Genomic DNA, 19,759 nt, shown 5'->3' with positions numbered 1-19,759 from the left:
AGAGAGTGTACAAATTCGGGTCCATTTGGTTCCATTTGTACACTCACACAGTTACAGGCTTGTTATGGTCATTCAGGGCTATATCGTTATGCGTTTCTGGTAATATTATTGTACACTCATTTTGCATGTCCGTGGCAAAAATATAATTTTGACTAAATGTCCACCACAAGCCAACATGACCCACATGTCTCTGCCAGGCCAGGTGGCCTAGCTTCTCAGTAAGTTGAGGATTTCACATTTTGTGGCCCCCTATGGGCAGAAAAGTGCTTTTGGAGGTGCGCCCTATACAGAACTGCGCAAAAAGCTTGGAATACGGATGTGTATATTACAGGAAACTCCTGTTAAACTTTCCAACAAACTCCCGTAAACTCCCGTATTGTACCATCACACCTGCATATTACCGTATATATTACTGTATATGCCCGCTAAACTTGAGGTTTACGGGCAAAATACAGTGCCCATAATTGCCCGTTAAACTCTTTTCACGCAGTGCAGGAAATCTGGGTATAATAAGATACACCGGTATGGTGTTTTCTGCACACATACGTCTTACAACAACTGCGTAACACATGCAGGCACGCACGCACACACACACAAACGGGGAAAAAAACCATCAACTCAGTCCCTGGCCTTTGGCCTGGCTGAGATAACTAAGTGCGGGAGGATACATTGCGTGTCCAACTGATTGATTAGTTCAGAACAAGCTTCAGTATTTATACACGACTCAATAAGATCACCCCGATGACAGTTCATCTTATGACGGCGGCGTCACTTGAATTCAGACATTAATCGGTGTCACGCCAAGAAAGAACCAGTGATGATATGATCATTTTCAAATATTCAAGGTTCGAGGTTTGAGAACCAATACGTGACTGACTGATCGATAGAAATCAACAGTTTGTAGAGTAAGCAGAGTTCGAGTAAAGCAACAGTACAGTACAAGGTCTGCTATAAGGGGATAATAATTGAGGTCCTCCATTTTCAGTTCATCTGAAAAGTCGACGTTCACCGGCGGTTGTGGGGGTCGACGCTTCGTTTTTCAGTCCCAGCGGAAGTCGTGCCCCACCGTCTCGTAGAACTTGACGTTGAAAGGCCTGTAGAAGTCCCTGAGCTGCTCGATGACCTCGCGGTCCATCTGCACGTGCGTCCTGCCCTTGGACTTGCCGAGGCAGCGCGGCTGCCCGCTGCTCTCGGGCTTCTTCAGGCACGGGAACCCTTTGGTCCGGTTGAAGTAGAAGTGCTTGTCCGTGACGACGCGCTTGAGGCCCAGGAAGTCCTGCACGCGGCCCAGCTCCCCCGCCGGGTCGGTGATCAGCCGCTCGCCGCTCACGAAGTGCATCTGCGACAGGCGGAAGTACTGCAGCCAGTTCTCCAGGTGCAGGATGTACATGCCGATGCGGATGGCGTTCCAGGACGCGTCGACGAGGCCCAGGCTCCGGTTGGTGAAGGCCAGCTCCTCGAAGGCGGGGAGGTCGGGCCTCTTGGAGCGGGTCTGCGTGTAGTCGGAGATGGCCCGGGTGACCGGGTTGCGCACCACCACGATCAGCTTGGTCCGCTGGGACATGCTGGAGATGCGTCTGGGCGCCTCCCGGGTGACAAAGTAGCTCGGAGTCTTTTCTAAGGTGATTTGACTGTCTAGAGTCCGTGGCATTAGTCCCCTAGACAGAGAGAGAGAGGGGGGGGGGGGGACACACACACACACCGATCAATCCAGGTACTATTTATAGCGGCAATATGATGAAGACCTCAAGGAGAAGTTTAATCACTGACATGTAATAAATCACAATTATATATATATATATATATATATATATATATAGAGAGAGAGAGAGAGAGAGAGGGGGGGAGAGAGAGAGGGGGGGAGAGAGAGAGAATATGGAATTATTAAAATGTAAGAATTCAAGGTACTACAGATAGTGCTCTATTCCTATATACTGTACAGTACAGCATGTCAAATGGATCAAAAGATGATTTGTTACTGGTGAGTTGCACAAGCAGAATCGGAAATATGCATGAAATAGCACTAGTTTATTGTGTTGTGATGCGACAAATTGTAAGCTTGTAGATCGTCTATTTTCAAAAGATTTTTATACATTTGAAAACATTTTGATGCCATTACTTCTGCATGTTTACTCGAGTACATTTTGCAACAGATTATATCTACATTGCAGTATTAGTATTTTTACTTAAGTAAAACATGTGAGTACTTTTTTCCACCACTGTCCATTAGTGATATTTCCCATTTCCTGATCACAAAAGTTAATGAAGTGCCCAAGTTTCCACACGTCACTGCAATTATGAATAATTTAGTGGATTTCCAGTAAGTTTCCATACGCACGTTGATAATGATTAATTGCTACACTCTCTGTCTTATTTCTGATGAAAGCCTTCGATTACAAACTAACCTTTCCAAGGGGGTAGAGGTGGCCATGAGGTATACCTATAGGCCTCTCTCATACCTTTACAACAGACTGATGTATAGCTGATGCAAGCTCGCAATGCATTTCCATGTGACTTCCATTGGAAATGCATTGGGGCAAGATGTATCACACCCTTTGTATACATCTACTGTAGCATGCATCAATGTTGTATTCTAGATCGAAAGGTGTGAGTCTGGCCTAGTCTAAAGTGTTGGAAAATATTGATCCATTTAGCTTTATTTATGGATCCTGAGCTGTTCTGCCACCGGGAAAAAACATGAATCTTTCATGAGATAGACCTTTAAAGCAATAAGCAGTGGTGGAAAGTAGCTAAGTACATTTTACTGTACTGTACAAATTTGAGGTATTTCTACTTTACATGAGTAATTCCAGTTTCCAATACTTTTACTTCTACTCCACTGTTTCAGTTCCAAATATTGTACTCGTACTCCACTTGAGTCCACTACAATTATTTGAAAACCTTAGTTACTTTTTTAGTTACTTTGTACATTTCGATTATTATCATTACAAAATGTGCATCAACCACTTCAGCCCTATTTACATTTCTGCTATTTGAAGATAGCACATACAGTACACTACAGGCTCGCAATGTGACGCATTGTGAGCAGCTATTTTCAAAAGTTTTTACATTTGAAAACTTGAAATAGGATATGGCACTTTCTAGTACTTTCTAGTGCTACACACACAAAGAAATGTGATCATGCAATACTCCACAAAAGTACGGTGATGCAACAGAATGTAAGCTGGCTGTTGGCTGTATAATCAACAATCTGTATTTTATTGTCAATGCATATACACACATTGAGATTTATTGAGCCACACTGAAAGAAAAACACAGTTTATGATAGTACAGTACTAGCCGTGACACTATGGAAACGGATTAAAAGCATGGACGCCTATGCAGCGGTGGTTCTCAAACATTTTCATTTCAAGGACGGCCAAATTGAGATGTATTTGGCTGCGGACCACCATTTGAAAAGGTGTTGTGGGAGGCAGGGTTGCCCAGAAGATAAATCTGTGTTCTTTCTTACAAGAGCTTGTAGATCTCCATTATTATTTTTTTGCCCCTTTTTCTCCCAGTTTTGTCATAATGCCAATAAATTCCTCCCGAACACACATCTGTGCATTGTCAATGCTGTTGTAGCCTACTTGCTCACCTGCCAGTGAGGAGCCCCCACTGGGAGGATGTAGCATCTGTCCTCCTCCTCCCGCCCAACACTCCCTAGTGACAGCTGCCGCCACAGCCTATAGAAGTATACAGTGACAAATATCACCCTCCACGCCCGACTTCCCTCCCCTGAACAACTGGAAAACGTACTGGAAGTAAATGGAAATTGTAAATACTCATAAAGTACAAATACCTACATTTTACTTAAATACAATACTTAAGTAAATGTACAACATTGTACGTATAGTTACTTTACAGCACTGCACACATTGCGTGCGCACACCCTGATTAGCTGGTTATGTAATGTCACGAATCACAATCGTAGAAGATTGAATATGTCTTTCGACTAGATTCATTTTCGTCATTTACACTGCAAACGTTTTCAGGTGAAACGAGAGTCAGAATACATTACAGGTCTGGCTTTGACGTTTTAATCACTTTGGGCTAGAGCTGCACGTGGTGGATCCAAAGATTTAAAATCTGTCCAGTTCTTTCTATCTTAAAACATACAAGCGACAATAATAAATCACGTTTTAATTAAAACCACAAAATAAATCAGACAAGAACCCATTGTTATTCACAATCTTAAATTATTAGCAGGTATTGTAAGTGTCATTTGCATAATGCATAATTAAGAAATTCCAGACTTGCATCATTAAAGCAAGCAGTTCCTCAAGAAAGTCTTCATTTAGCTATAGTAAAATAACCAGTAAGACGCCCTGAGGGCGAGAAGCGACCTCGCCCTAAAGGGCTGAAACAACAGAGCTTCTTAAGACAGCACAGTTAATTGATAAACAGGAGTTACACTATTAATCTGGTGTCAATTTGGTCAGATGTAGAGTTGCTGGCCGGCTCCATATATGCAGATGGTGATGGTGATGAATCCAGTCTTCTCCAGACAGCCATATATGGAGTGTGTCATGAGGTCGTTATGTGGTGTGACTAAAGCTCAGGCAGGCTTTTGTATTGCCAGTTGACTAGTTGAAATGGTAAACAGCCATGTTTGTTGCTCAGAGCCGCAGACACTTTAAGAGTCTGTGTGTCCGGCAAGGTTAAATAACCACACACTCCTGGGAACAGAACAACACTTAATGACCGTGAAAAAGCCATAACAGAGGAATTTTATCAGCTTAAAAAAATGTAAGTATGAGAAGCTGTCAAATATACCAAATACTTTCCAGGTTCAAGATCTGCAAGCTCACAAAAACGACGCATCGCATGTGAGCTTGTAGAACGCCTATAAGAACGCCTATTAATCACAACGCGGAGGCTTCCTACTCTGATAGATTTGAAGTCTATCCTGTCCCCCATCAGGAGTCTTCAACCCAGTTTAGTAAGTTTATGTTCAAAGTAAAAATATTTATTTTGTGGCTCTGAGACATGGACACTTTCAAAGAAATTAGAGAAACGGTTGGATGGCACTTACACCCGCCTTCTAATGAGAGCGCAAAATCTCTCTTGGAAGAGCCACCCATCGACTAATCTAATATACGGCAACCTTCCCGTGTTTCTTCACTAGTCCGATCCAGAAGAACACAGTTTGCCGGCCACTGCTACAGAGCTGACAATGAGGTTATATCTTCCCTTCTTCTCTGGAATCCTGCCTCAAAGCAGACCAGAGGTAGAAAACTGTCGCTCCCTGATGTCATCACTAGGGACAAATGCATCCATCCGTATGGCAATGAAGGACCGCAAAGTCTGGCGTGGCATTTTGAAATCCATGATCTCGAACGCGTTCGAAAAATGATGATGAAATTGACACTTATTAGGCCGAACTTCCTGAACTTGAACTAGCATTTTGCATTGAAAGAATTTGTCCTCTGTGTAGAAATTGATGTCATACACCACATCTTCAAATGTGCTCCGAAAATAGCTGATCTACAAGCTCTCAACGCATCGCAGTGCAACGCATTGAGAGCTTTTAGATCTGCTATTTGCGCATTTCTTTATTTTGCCAAAAGTGCCCTTTTAGGGAATTTCAGCCCCTGCCTCTCTAACATTCTCTGCATGTCCCTGACACCTGGGACCTGTTCTTGAGCAATAATGCTTGATTGACTGAGCTGAAGAAATATGCTGCCAAAGTGTCGCCTGGTTTAGGAAACTGCACGCAACACAACACTGCCAAAAGGAAGACACAAAGGGATGCCTCCCAAATCCTTGCCAAGAAACACATATATTCTCAGGTGAGGGTTTTGGGTAATTGCTTACATAAATGAACAGCTGCTGGGGCTGGTGCTTTCAACTGAGGACCCGTAAAACCTCTTCTGGGCTCATACATTTTCTTTCCAACTCTAACCTTCTACGTCCAAAACTATGGAATGCACTTCCCATTGCAATCAGAACTGCAGACTCACTCTTCCGCCGTAGTCTGAAAACCCACCTCTTCAGACTCCATTTTAGCCCGTAGCACTTGCCCTAGTCTCAGCGACCTTACAGGCGTATGCAAAGGCTGCTCAATTTAGGTAATTTAGATAGCATGTGTAGACATGGCACTCTATATGCGTAGTTTCACATGTATTTCACTGTTAGGTTCTTAGCACCCCATTCAACCGTTATCACTGTATTAAATACACAAAATCAACCGTTATCAGCACCTTCGAATAGGGCCAATATGGCCATACTGGCATACTCACTGTTTCAGTATGTCATTATCACCTATTGTGACGGGTGATAATGTCACTGATGTCAATGACGGAGGCGCGCCGTGTCTGGTGGCCTTGAGCCACATGAGGCACTGCCGAGTGAGGTGCCGTGCCGAGCGGTGTGACTGTTCTCAGCTTACGTATGATTCATGCATGACTATTTTTGTACAGTATGTATTTGATACATTACCATGTTTTTGTTTTTGCTTACTGTAAATCACTCTGGATTAAGAGTGTCTGCTAAAATGCCTAAATTATAAAAAACTGAGGTTATACTGTAGACTCAGAGAGTGGCTCCCAAACTTTTTTGCCTGTGACCCAAAAGAGATGTTATATGTTTGCCCAGGACCCAAACTATAGTGATAATATAGCAGATCTACAAGCTCACAGTAGTACAGCTTGTATAGTAGCTTGTAGTATTTTCATTACCTTTTCTAATTCTTAGATTAAGAAAAATAAAGGGACCCACAAAAAAAAAATCTGCAACCCACAAATGGGTCCCGAACCAGTGGTTAGGACCCACTGCTGTAGACCTTGCTTCTTTTTTTTTTTTTGCAAAGTTGCAGGAAATGGCAGATACAAGCAATGGATAATGAGATACGGTATCATCCAGGTGGCAACTTGTATTAAAATGTCTCAAAATCCTATAATACTTCGGAAATTACTTTTTAGATGGGGGGAAATTGCATGCAACCTTGTATTTATTGAGTATGACAGTCCAGAACTAGATATGGACAACCCGTTGCCCTCGGAGCACGCGCAGCCCCTGCATCCCTTAACAAATTTAGACCTGACTTCGACATTTAAAAAATGTCTTCTAAATCCTGTCAGTTTTCTGAAATGCCTATATGTTTCTATATCAGTGGTGCTCAATATTTCATGTCAAGGACCCCATAATCTATATATTAAATTGGCCCCCAGACCCACATCTGAAAATATGTTGTTCCAGGGACCCCCCAGAAGCAAAGATTTTAGTTAAAAATGTTCGCTCTGAAAGAATATATATTCAAAAATGTGCGCAACATGTTCACGATTAAAGAAAAAAAAGCAGAACTACAAGTTCATATAGCGCTGCACTTGGTGCCGCGTTATGAGCTTGTAGATCTGCTATTTTTCAATAGCAAAAGCATAACCTAATGCTTAAAACACCAAAAGGGGTTCCCGTTCAGAATGGATTAAATCTGACATGACATCAATTTCTCACCTCCAGGATAATATGTGCGCTGCATACCTTGCAGTGTGTAGCTACAGTAAGCTGATATTAAGTGGGTTGTTTCAGGAACCAATCTGAAAGCAAAGCAGTCCCGCTAACTCGCCTTTTCTGGCATACTCTATAATGTTCTTTGCGGTTTACCTCCAGCAGGCCAACGTATAATGAATAATAACACCTGCCACAAAACAGATATAGATTTCATACAGTTGTATTTGCATCGATGTACAGTACAAATCTATGAAGACTAATTACCTCTGCCAGTGGGGTTGGAATGGGATTATGTTTTCTCCCCATTCTGTCTGTCTGACTCTAGCCTCGGAAACCCAGACGTTTTTATTTCCAGGAAGAAAAGAAAAAGTCTGACTTCAAAATAACTTTAGAATGGGGAGGATTCATGAAATGTTGTGGAAACTGGATCATTTTCTCTGGTTACCCGCATGCAGAGGAAAATTAACTAAATTAACAAGAAGATTAAAGGCCGTGATCACAAAAAATGTGTTGGTCAAAATGACAGTCACAATTCCAAGTGGAAATGACATGCAGCCATTTTGACATCAGATTGGAGGGACGAATGGACTCTCGGTCTAGTTCACGCAATCTTTCTCCTTATATCATTCCCCGCAGTGACGCATGGCAGTGTATTGTAATTGCTCCTGTCTGGTTGCATGTTTCTCTTTAAACAGCTGAGCAGATTTTTCATAAGATCAGGAGGGAAGGATGATATGGAAATGATTAATCTTTGTTTTCATTAAGAGGACGAGAGTTGATTAATTAACTTTTTCCAGCCCTGAATTATTGTTCCCTCCCTTCCGCTATGTGTTGTGTCCATTTACTTCAGACTCAATCCAGAGGATTTTAGTAATTAGTACACAGTATATTTTTACTGTAGTAACGGTAGTATTTTTTTCCAGAATGAACAACTACTGGTTAGTGAGAGTATTTAGTATGGAATTGGGACACAAGATATGTCTCTGTGGGTTGCTCTGTATAATAGTATCAGACATGGTACGTACATGTTTTTCAAGTGTTCAAATTGGCGCATGTGGGGTCCATTTGTGCACCCATAGTTAAATGAACGTTCAGGATTCATATGAAATAAACTTTTAACATTTGATATTTAATCATATTGCACAGGATCACATACACCACTTTCTTATATTTTATAGGCATGGAGAATACAATACATATCTTTTTATACTCACACTAGACACTAGTCAATCCACTGATTTATTCAACATAAGAATGATCATCTTTTTTTTGTATCTTGGACTGACCTGCAAGTGGCCTCACTGCATGAGGCAAGTGGCCTTTCCTGAAAGATAATTTCTTTGTGCTTAATTGTGCCCATTAGATGTCACCAGGCTATACTGCCATGCAGTGTGCTCATTAATAATACACACGCCTGACCACCCCTCACTGTATAGAAACGGGTGGCCTTCCCAGTTTAACCCATTTCGACCTGAGCGCTGTCTTCTAAATCCTGGCGGTTTTCTGAAACCAGTGGTGCTCAAACATTTTCATGTCAAGGACCCCAAGAATTATCTGTAATCAGCCGCCGACTCCCATCCGAAAATATGTTGTTCCACGGACCCCCGTCCCAGAAGCAAAGATTTGAGTTAAAATGTTCACTCTGTAATAATATATTCAAAGATTTGAGGCACATTTTCACGACTTTTCAAAAATAGCAGACCTACAAGCTCATAGCGTGGCACCAAAAGGGGTTCCCGCACAAAATGGGTTAAATGAGCACCACCCAACTCCTCATCAACCTACTGTACATGTGATGATCGTGTTTCATACGGTATCTCCCTAGCTGCCTCCCAGAGCCAATTAATGGCCAGGCTAGGAATATTCTTAGCTGCAGCACGCTGCCGCTGCTGCTCATAAAGTTTCAACACATCTCACAGGCTCCAACCGCAAGTGTTTCTGACTCCTGTACAATCAATAGAGCCGGTATGCCCTTTCAAGTCTTGACGGTGCACACCCGCTTTGAATGCTACCAACCCGTCATCACCAGGCTATACTTGAAATGGAGCCAGTTTCTTTCCTTTTTTTTTGCATGGTCTTGATAAGTGGTGATTATGGGTGTGATAGCGCTCGAATCCACTACAGTGCGCATGGTTTCATCTTCACGGTCCCGTGGGAAAACGGATGGAAAAACGCACTACACAGTAAAATGTATGACTGTAACTAACCAAAAATCTCTGAATTAACAAGTGGATGAACCAACCGACGCTGAGGATTTCATTGTGTATCACAAGGACATTAAATGCAGTTCTCAGCCTCAGTTTAACTCTGCTCTAGTGTGGCAGTGAGATGTTAATTCTGATCAGGCGACCCCGTATAGTTATGTGAAAACCCTGACACAATCTAAATGAGGCCACACTTTGTGTTCTGCTCCGGTGGCACAGTAATGAACACTGCACCAGTTCTTTTTTCTTCTTTTTTTTTGTCACACTGGTCTGCCTCATACAAGCGGTAATAACGTACAGTAGACCGCACTGTACAATATGGGCTCTTGGAAATCGTTAAAGTTAATTGCCTGTTTATACTGTGTATGTTTCTGACTGGGTAGACTAGGCTTGTGTCAAAGAGACCACACAATTCTTATTTTCAAGATGAATGATTATTGATCTTTTTTTCCCCCCTATGAAGTCGTCGACTTGATCTGTAAACCTGGCTTTTCAACATTGTGTCTTATTTAGACAAAAATAAGATTTCATTTAAAAAGAAACGGTAGTGGCTGTGGGACAGGCAGACAAAAATAACATACACATTATAGAGGGAATGCGTATGCATAAAGTGAATGGCAAATTGAGTGGCAAAGTGAGTTTAACATTGTTTAATGTAAACAGTTTTGATGTATGGGCTGTCAAAGCCAGAAAGTCGTTTTTTGCCACTTAGTAGGCATAACTTCTGGGTATGCCACATGCGTACCCTCTATATGCACACACAATGCCAGCTTCTTTACAGAACTGGACAGTCAATTCCAATACTGTAGGGTGTAGGCATACACTACAGTAATCATTGCGGCAGATCATTGCTTTGCCCACTGAAGGACCACTGAAGATAGAGCAATGAATCTTACTCGTTACTCAGCAAATCCAAAAATCAGTAACTCTGCGAATAAGAAAAGAAATGTTACTTTGAAAATAAAAGATTCATCGATGTAGAACAGGGATGTCACACGGTCATGCACGGGCCAAAAATAGCACTTTTTGTCTTTTTTCGTGCGTGTGACGGTGTGTACACTACAGGTACGTGCGCACCACTCCCACCAGCACTAAAAGGCATGGATGCCTGTCATAGTAATTGGTCACGACAACATAGTGGATGAAACTGTTTGTCGCACTTTTCTTGCCAAAATGACAGTCTGTGTACCAAGTACAGTATTACATAACAGTTCTCTGCACTCAAAAATACATGCACGTTAGTCGTTATTCTCCTGTACTTGAAAAGGCACATACTTTATGGAAATGCACGCACGCATCCACGCTAGTTGGACAGATTTAAATCAATTCTAGTTTTGTATTAAAATGCCACATTGTATGATGGCTGAGACATACGGGTCTGTTTCTCAATAACTGTACTCGTCTCGGCAGCAAGCGTAGCTCTCAAGTCCATCTGAAATTAGAAAGACTAGACCTGTACGTGCCCGTCGCAGTCGGCCACCGGCCTACTTGGGAACGATGCAACTTAATCTAATGATATACGACGTTGTCATAGCACCCGTTTTAACTGTCAGCCGGTGTCCCACATGGAGATCTGTGTATGTGCCTGTGTGTGAAGACTGCAAACTGAAAAGTGTATTTGGCAATCAATTCGGCCCACTGGCAGAGCCTGATTGGTTGTGCCTCAATTGGCTGAGGCAGAGGCTGGAAATTGCACAGGTGAAAGTAGTTGGCCTCATTAGGCCCACTGGCAGAGCCTGGCCCAGGTGAAAGGAGTTGGCCTCATTAGGCCCAATGGCAGAGCCTGACCAGAGCCTTTTGTGGTGGTTCTGGAGAACCGTGGGTCCGACCGACTCGATACCTGCAGTGGCACTGCACTCCCTGTGGGGGTGTGGAACGTGTGTCTCGAATATGAAGTCGGTGGGTCAGACAGTTCTCGAGTTACGTGCATTACAACCGTACACGCACGCATGCACGCAAGCAAGTACGCAGAGACGTGGCACATTATAGTAGATGCATTCTCTGGTTGGTTTCATGAATTTGATAGAATGTTCTTCCCGTGTTAACTCGACGAGAACATTCTTTCCAGGGCGGAAAGTCGTCTGTTATGTCTGTTGTTGGTATTGAGCCAGGGAGTCGTCAATCAAAATGTGGGAGACGTCGATCAAAACGTCAATCACTTCACCTGCTCCCAATGAGCAGGTGCATTACATGGTTGCCTCTGCCGTTGGTGCGTATAACCGTGTGAGAATGTAATAGTGCACATTGTGTGTATGCACCCTTCTAAAATTAAATACTGTGTGTGAAACTCATTCAAATGAATATGAATAATATCCTTCCAATCCTTTTAACCCCAACTCTTCACATCACTTCACTGTACAGGCTATACACTGCATGGTGGTGGACAAGCACAAAATACATCATGTTAAATAGCATTTTAACAAATCAATGTCTTATAATAAACTGAGTTAAACTACTGTACATAACACAATGAAAGGTTCCAGGTTCCAGAGTTTGCATAATTGTATACAGCACTCTGACTGATGTCATTCAAGAGTGATCCTCCGCAAATTGGATTTCAGTGACCTGATTAAGGACTTTTCTGCAAAGAAATCCAGGAGACAAAACTTAAATAATCGTAAAAACTGTTTGTATTGCCTTTGAAAGAAGCATAAGAAAGAAATCACGCTTTCACGTTGCATACTCTTGAGTCTTTCTTTATTGCTCATCTCTGTTAAACTGTGATTTTATTATCAGAGCATATTGCGAGTGAGTGGCTGCATTCATTCAGCACCATGGACAGCGACTAGACTATATGTCTGCCTCTCTCTCTTTTTGGGGGGCTGGGTACCCCAAAATTACACCCAAATTACACCAAAGCATAATTTGGGGCTCCCCTGCCCCCCCGCCCCCCTCCCCCCCGCCTGTTCGAACCCGGGCTCCCCCAGAGTTAGCGCTATATAAATGCACCATTCACCATTCACCATTTACCAATTGAGTCTAGCTCAGGAACTCTAGTACTGTAGAGCCGGCACTGTACAGCAGTTAGGACTGCCAGCTTCACACTATATTGATCTACATGGGCAGTACTGTAGGTCATCTGACTGACTTTGAGGCAGCTTAATTGTGCTGGTCTGGAATGAGTCCATAACAGGTGAAAACAATACTGTTATCCAAGAGAGAGAGAGAGAGAGAGAGAGAGAGAGAGAGAGAGAGGGGGGGGGAGAGAGAGAGAGAGAGAGAGAGAGAGAGAGAGAGAGGGGTGGTGGGAGACTTACCTGCAGTGTAGTGGCCACTAGTTGTAGCAAATACATTTTTTAAGCATCCAATCTGTGACATTGCGCCACTTCACCCTCAATTAACATGCAGGCTCCTGCCAGTAATTCTAGTCAACTACGGCCTATTACACTGTAGAACTAGATGGACTGTATAATAACTGTTTTTCACACCCAATACATTTTCCAATTAATTTATGCTGGTAGCACAACATAGTGCCTAAGTGCAGTGTAATGGACATAATCGCACGAGTTTGCCAACTATTAAACTCGCTCGTGTGATTATGTTCATCATTACTTATGCTTCGTAATGCATTATACATTTTCTGTTAAATAAATGGGACACGAAAATGTGTCTAAACCAAAACCTGACCCCATGACCATGCAATCAAACCTGTCAGAAAAATAAGAAAACATCTCACACGTTACTTATGAGTGTCCCACAGCGGCTGATGTTAATCAGCCTAATTGTTTTCAATTTCAAATGATGACCTTCCAATCCTCACCTGTACCAATCAAGCCCCCTGTCGTAGTTCCTGTCGAAAAAGTGCGGCTCCGTTCCGAGTGCGCGCACGTCCGGATGGATCCGAATAAACTCCAGCACGGCCCTGGTGCCTCCCTTCTTGACGCCGACGATGAGCGCGTTGGGCAGCTTCTTATTCCCGTACTTTTGTGCAGCGACGGTCATGTTTTTCAACTTGAACTCGTTCAAAGCGACCCACGACGAGTGATTGTTGTTGTTATCTCCAAAAGAGGAGGCAGAATACGCGGCGTGTTTGCTTTGGTTGCGCACAACAGCAACAACAGAACTCGGCGGTTCCCTTTGCGCACGGAGCGCAGCATGGCTCATGTTGTCCGAGACAGACGCGCAACCGTTTGATTTCTGAAGAAGTTTCTTGCTCCCCGCGTTCTTCTTGTTCGCCGCCGGGCACCTTCTCTCGTCATAGTCCTGGTTGTTGTTGTTTGTCATGACCGTGCTGCTTCTGCTGCAACCGAAAATAACACTGTAGCACAAATACGTGAAGGACAAAGAGAGCGTAAAGATGAAGGCAAATCTTTTGCTGAATCTGTTTGAAGATGGCACGATCATTCGACTTGAGTGGAGCCTGCTATGTGCCATGTCTCCATGGATTAAAGCGATGCATGGTTTAATTCCCATCAGTCTTCCTCCTCGCCTCGTCCGCGTTTGGAGTCCAGCAGCAGTAATATCCAAGTTGGAACGATCCGGCGAGGCATATTTCCCGGAGGCATCATGTGTGTAAGTAGCATTTTAAAACTTTGATTCAGGATAATGTAACAAAGTTGCCTGGAGGAGGGGAAAACATATCATTCCGCCTTTTCCCAAGTTTGTCCAAGTAATGTTTGAGTGCTAATATAAGTGATAATTCAAGCTGCTGGAAGGATGCGCATCTTCGAAACCCAGAGGAATTTGACGACCACCTCTTCCTTTCTCCTTCCCTTGCATGTGTGAGGATTTTCTGGACATTGATGACTGAGTGACAATGAAAAGCTCCTCACTCCTCCTCTAAACGCACCATGTTGCTCATATGATCAGACTGAATGATTGTCCCAGTCTCTATAGGTCACCGTCGAGGGAATTCATGACTCCTAGCTCTTCTTCCAAGTGTCTCGCTTTTATAAACTTGTGAGGAATGCCGTTACAAGAACAGACCATAAATATTTAAACGAACGACGTGACGTCACTTATGATAATAATTTTCCATTCGTTTTACTTTAGTTTTTTAAAGGAACACTAGTATTTTTTTTAGGCAACATGCTCGTTTGCACATTTTTACTTGGGTACATGGTTTATCTGAATGTCAAGGTTATATTAATTGGTTAATAAAATGGATTACTAATACCAGTTTCACCAATGTTTAAAGCTAGCCTACTATAGTAGACAATTAACCAGAACACAGAGCAAATTCACAAAGACTTTGTTAAGATTTGTTTTGTCGTTTGCTTTGATTGTTATCATTGTCATCCCAGTGTTGTGGCACAGTGTGTGTAGACAGTAGGCTACTAGAGCACCTGTTGTGATGGAAGAGAGGATTTCTGCAGTCTACTACAGGCTAAGAGAGCTTAAGGCCAAAGTGCAGCGTAAATGTGAAAAGTGAGTTCATTATGATTCTGAATGCCGGCCTCCATACTATTAATATTCCAAATTATATCCTCCTGCGATATCATGCTCTTTGATGCACTTGATCATTTATTACCAAGACATGAACAGACTTATCTGGATAAGAGCATCTTTAATGCTGAGCAGCACGAAAATACTTCCAAGATGACTTATTGGACAAAGTATTTTGGAACATGATAATGTCACTGCCATTCGACCACAATGTCTCCCTAGTGCAGTGGTTCTTAAATGTTATGTCAAGGACCCACTAGTCTCGTGTAGCCAGACAACTGTTCCACAATCTCCGAATGCTAGATTGAGTCTGGAACTATGTACCAAAATCCGAGTAAGGAAGCTGCTATTTCCGTTCCTATTTTAAAATATCTTTACATTTCATGTTTTTATTTCAATTTCTGCAGCATGATTTCTATTTCATGCCGAGACTTCACTTTATCGCTTACTTCTGATCCGAGCTTCTATGCTCCAGACTGTATGACGGAAGCTTTTGGAAATTGTGAGAGGCAACATAATCGGCCATGCGAAACTAAGGACCCCAAAACTGTTAAGTATTTGACCACGGACCCCCATCAACAACATTCTGTACCAGGGCCCTCCACAAGAGGATTTTGTTTAAAAAAACAATTCAAAATGTTTTGAAAATGGCAGCTCTATTTAAGTGCACAACGCATTGCAAAACTATTTTCCAATAGCGAAAGTACGTAGTTAGCCCCCGGGCCCCCCCTCAAGGACCCATGGTGGTCCCTGGACCCCACTTTGAGAACCACTATGCTGTACAATATTTTGACTGCTGAAAGCTGAGATTGGCTGGGAGTAGGCATGTGTTTTTCTGGAGTCCAGATGATTGCTATGATGATGGCTTTTCTTCATCTTCTGTCCGTGTAGAATAGACTGTTTTCACAGAGCTGGCATTTTGATGTGTAAACAGCAATTTTGAATTCTCCACATCGGCTGTTTTTGGTGGAGAGATTTGATGTAGAGGAAAAAAAAGGAGTGGAGCTTGAATCTCTATGGGGACGTCACTCCAGTCTACTAAACGTTTTAGGTGGTCAAAGCTCTTGTGTGTAAATGTTTGCAACCAAAATGAAACGCACCTTGAGTTATGTAAATAGTCGGAAGGTGGAGATTCTATGGCTATTTACACAATATAAAAGTGTCCAGAACATTACTTGTAGATATCAATATGACATTTGTAACAATATAAGTGTCCTTGTGATAAAGACATTTCCTCTTGAGCCACACATGTGTAATTGTATTTCATTTTCTGTTTATCATAACCTCATTTCATACTCAATATTCCCACATGTCAGTCAATGGTCATTATCAAACACTGTTTGCTAACTATGCCGGCTAAAGTTAGCAATCAGTTGATCTTGACTTGTTCTACAGTTTATACAGTTATATTCATTAATTTCATCATTTGGACAGAGACAATTGGTTGGTCAAACATACTTTTATTCCTTTCAAAGTCAAACAGTTTTAAGTTACCATTACTATGTTGTCAAACACCCACTACTCACACCATCCTCATTTCCTGGTCAAAAGTACACAAAAGAGTCACCACTGAATCCACTGCTCCTTTTATAGGTGGAGGATTCAAATTGGGTTGCACCATGTTGCAGGGGTGCATGTGTCTGGCAATACATATTATTTAATATGATTGCAACGAGACGGGTTGTTTAAGACCTGGTTTGTTGATTACTTTGGTATTGACAAATATACTGTAAATGTTGGGAAATGTTTTCTGTGTTGCTTGTTCACTAGATTTATAAGTGAATGCTTTGGGGAAACCTGTCTCTAGACAGATGGTATGGGCCACTAGTCAGAGGCCTGGGTTTGAGTTCATGTAGTCAGTCCATGGTGAGACATGGGGGGAAAGGGGCACAATGCTGGAAGCTCTGCCCTAAGACAGTGTTGGGACTAGTAATGTCCAGACTGGATGCTTGAATTTAAAGCATAGCATGTAAGTTTGTTATTTTCATTTTTGGAAGTTATAAATCACATAATCACCCATAACAGAACTACATACCAAAGGGAGGAGGTGGAGGGAATTTGAACACCGACATCTGAACAACCACTGTGTTACAGAATGTACTAGAGTGACCCAGAATAGTAACTGCTTAAACGGACCACCTGATTGTATAGTGGGGGCAGACAGACAGACTGATTAGTGGGAGTATATCAATTAACTGTTAGCGAATGAATGGGGGTTCCAGGGAGAGATAATTAGAAGTAACCTCCTGCCTTCTGTGTCTGTAATGAACTATCTCTGTGCTGGATTTATCTACTGTACCTGGAAATACATTTTTGGTTGTGCAGCAGGTGATTTACTACACTGTCTGACACACTATACTGGACCAAGTACTAATACTGTAACTCAGAGTGTACACTTGTGGTCCATTTGGTTAAGTTTGCACAGCTTCAGAGTTCTATTAACACTGAGGATTTTACTTGTACAATGTGATCCATCGTGCTGCCATGGAGCTGAAGTGAAAAGGATTATGTTTAGGACAATACATTTTTGCACGGAATGGACTATTGCTGTGTCACACTTTGGTTAGCCATTGAAGCTTGGCCTCGGGCTGCATGCTCAATTTCATATTTTGGCAGCTACACTGAATAAGAATGGGCTTACAACTGCTAATATCAAAACTACAAGGAGGCAGGGAGAATTTTAACAGTTTGGAAAATAGCCTGCGGTTAAAACAAGTGGGCGTTCGTGCAGGGAGTGGTTCGAGCGGTTTTGTTTCATAGAGAAAACCCTCCGGAAATGTTCAGGTTAGTGGGTTCCTTCAGGACTCAGGAGTGGTAAGTTTAAGGTGAAATTAAAGGAGGGGAAAAGTTGCACACTCCGGCTCCATATGCATTATGCAGTTGTTTATTTGACATTTCGGGCCTTCAACAATCGAAGGTCGGCACCTCACCAAACCCTTGGTGTGCACCATAAGTCCTATAACGTATAGCATTCATGGGACTAAGCTTTCTATTTTGTTGTATTTTACTAAGATGTGCCTGTATAATCCTATTGTGTGGCAGGAAATTGTTATGCATCATTTGGGTTCTTGTTATCAATCCGACACCATGTGGTTATAGCCACTATTGAGGATGATTTCTGAAAGCCGAATAAGTAATATGGTCACATTCAGATTAAATACATTTTAATTACAATTAAGCTTGGTTCTGATGTTGACAGAAAGCCTTTTACTTTGTTGTATGTGTTGTATTGCAAAAAATATCATTGTTGAACTTTTTAATCTTTTATTTGTTTGCCAAGCAACACCGTTGTATGACACAGTATAAATTAAGCAGAAATGTTACACCTCACTCTTTACTCTTCTCATTACAGTCAGAAACGGTGCCCTCTTCCCAAGATGGCTGACAATGTCTAGACTGAGTCATGACATGAGCAAAGTTGTTCTCATCTGTGACAACTTCTTGTGGTCACTTGAAGACATGTCGATCCTGCAAAGATGTCTCTTCTGTGTCCACAGGTCAATAAGGTCAGTACATTATCACACAGGTCAATAAGGTCAGTACATTCTCACACAACCTAACTTGTGTACACTATGTTAGTGATTAAAGGAGTAGTTCACCTAAACTAAAGAAACCAACTTATTTTCTACCCGCACAGCACCGTCTCTGGTAGGAGACTCAAATGCAAGTCAATTGAGTCTCCTGCCATCAAATCATTGGCTTTGGTATGTGACAAAAACAAAAGAAAATCCATGAATTCAAGGCTTCATGGGGAGTGTAATTGATAGAAAATAAGTAATTGTTGGGGTGAACGACTCCCTTCAATGTATATAAAATTGACAGATTTCGAAATCACATGATAATCCACAGAACATTTGACATTGTCTGTTGACAATGCTAAGAAGAACTCCCAGACAACATGGTCATCAGTCTAGCTTGTATTCAGTACTATGCTAATGCTGTTCCAGCACCTACTGTGCACTCTCTGAAGCTTGTTTCTTTTTCCCCTCATGCATGAATTGTTCTACACTGACAAACAAGATTCACAGTGAAAACTATTGTAGCTAGAAACTCAAACACCCTTTCTCCCTTTCTGAAATGTAAGTACAGTAGGAGAGGAAAATGCAAACTTGACAAGTTTCCGCTGTGCGTAACACTGGAGCTGTCTGTGGCGCTGACATAGCTTTGTTTTCATTGATCTCCTCCACGGCTGTACAGTAGCAAGGGCTGCAAGCGAAACCAAACGCTGTCAGTTGAAAGCTGGGTAATGCTTTATTTTAACACAGGTAAATTTGGGTGAATCATAATCTAGTGAATTGGAACACTTTCTGGTGTCGACACACTGTACAAATATTTTTTGCACACAAGTAAAAATCTCCATAGATAAAGATATACCCAGTCATAGCTTAGGTTGCAAGCTATTTCAATCTGTGCTTACTTACATGACACCAGTCATGAAATCATTGTTAAATTAAGTTTGTCACCAATATTGTGACATGACACTGGTAAAGCCTAAATGAAAATGTGTTTTTAGTGACCATCTGTACGACTACACAATTCTCCTGTGTTAATTTAACATGCAGGTCCCTCGTGGTCAGCATCATCATGGTCCCTTTACTTCCCTTCCCTTAGCTTTTGTACCTCCCCAGAGTTGAATGAACACTGAAGATGTTTACCGTGTAATTTGTAATGTGTGTGCATGGGAGAGAATACTGTAATGTGTGAATGAATGTGCATGG

The 19,759-nt window shown here is 42.1% G+C and overlaps 1 protein-coding gene across 1 annotated transcript; it reads right to left on the bottom strand.

Moving 5' to 3' along the window:
- Window positions 1-1,039: 1,039 nt before the first annotated feature.
- On the bottom strand, window positions 1,040-13,880 carry hs3st2 (heparan sulfate (glucosamine) 3-O-sulfotransferase 2; the record flags this gene model as incomplete). The annotated part of the gene is made up of 2 exons (XM_080775127.1): window positions 1,040-1,658; window positions 13,417-13,880. 2 exons carry the CDS (start codon window positions 13,878-13,880, stop codon window positions 1,040-1,042), a joined length of 1,083 nt encoding a protein of 360 aa, XP_080631253.1.
- Between the last annotated feature and the right edge of the window lie 5,879 nt (window positions 13,881-19,759).

This window comes from Protomyctophum bolini (genome assembly GCF_963924005.1).
Source record: "Protomyctophum bolini genome assembly, chromosome: 11".
Classification (NCBI taxonomy): Eukaryota; Metazoa; Chordata; class Actinopteri; order Myctophiformes; family Myctophidae; genus Protomyctophum; species Protomyctophum bolini.
The sequence above is the reverse complement of the archived record's forward strand: the minus strand, read 5'-3'. Positions and strand labels throughout refer to the sequence as shown.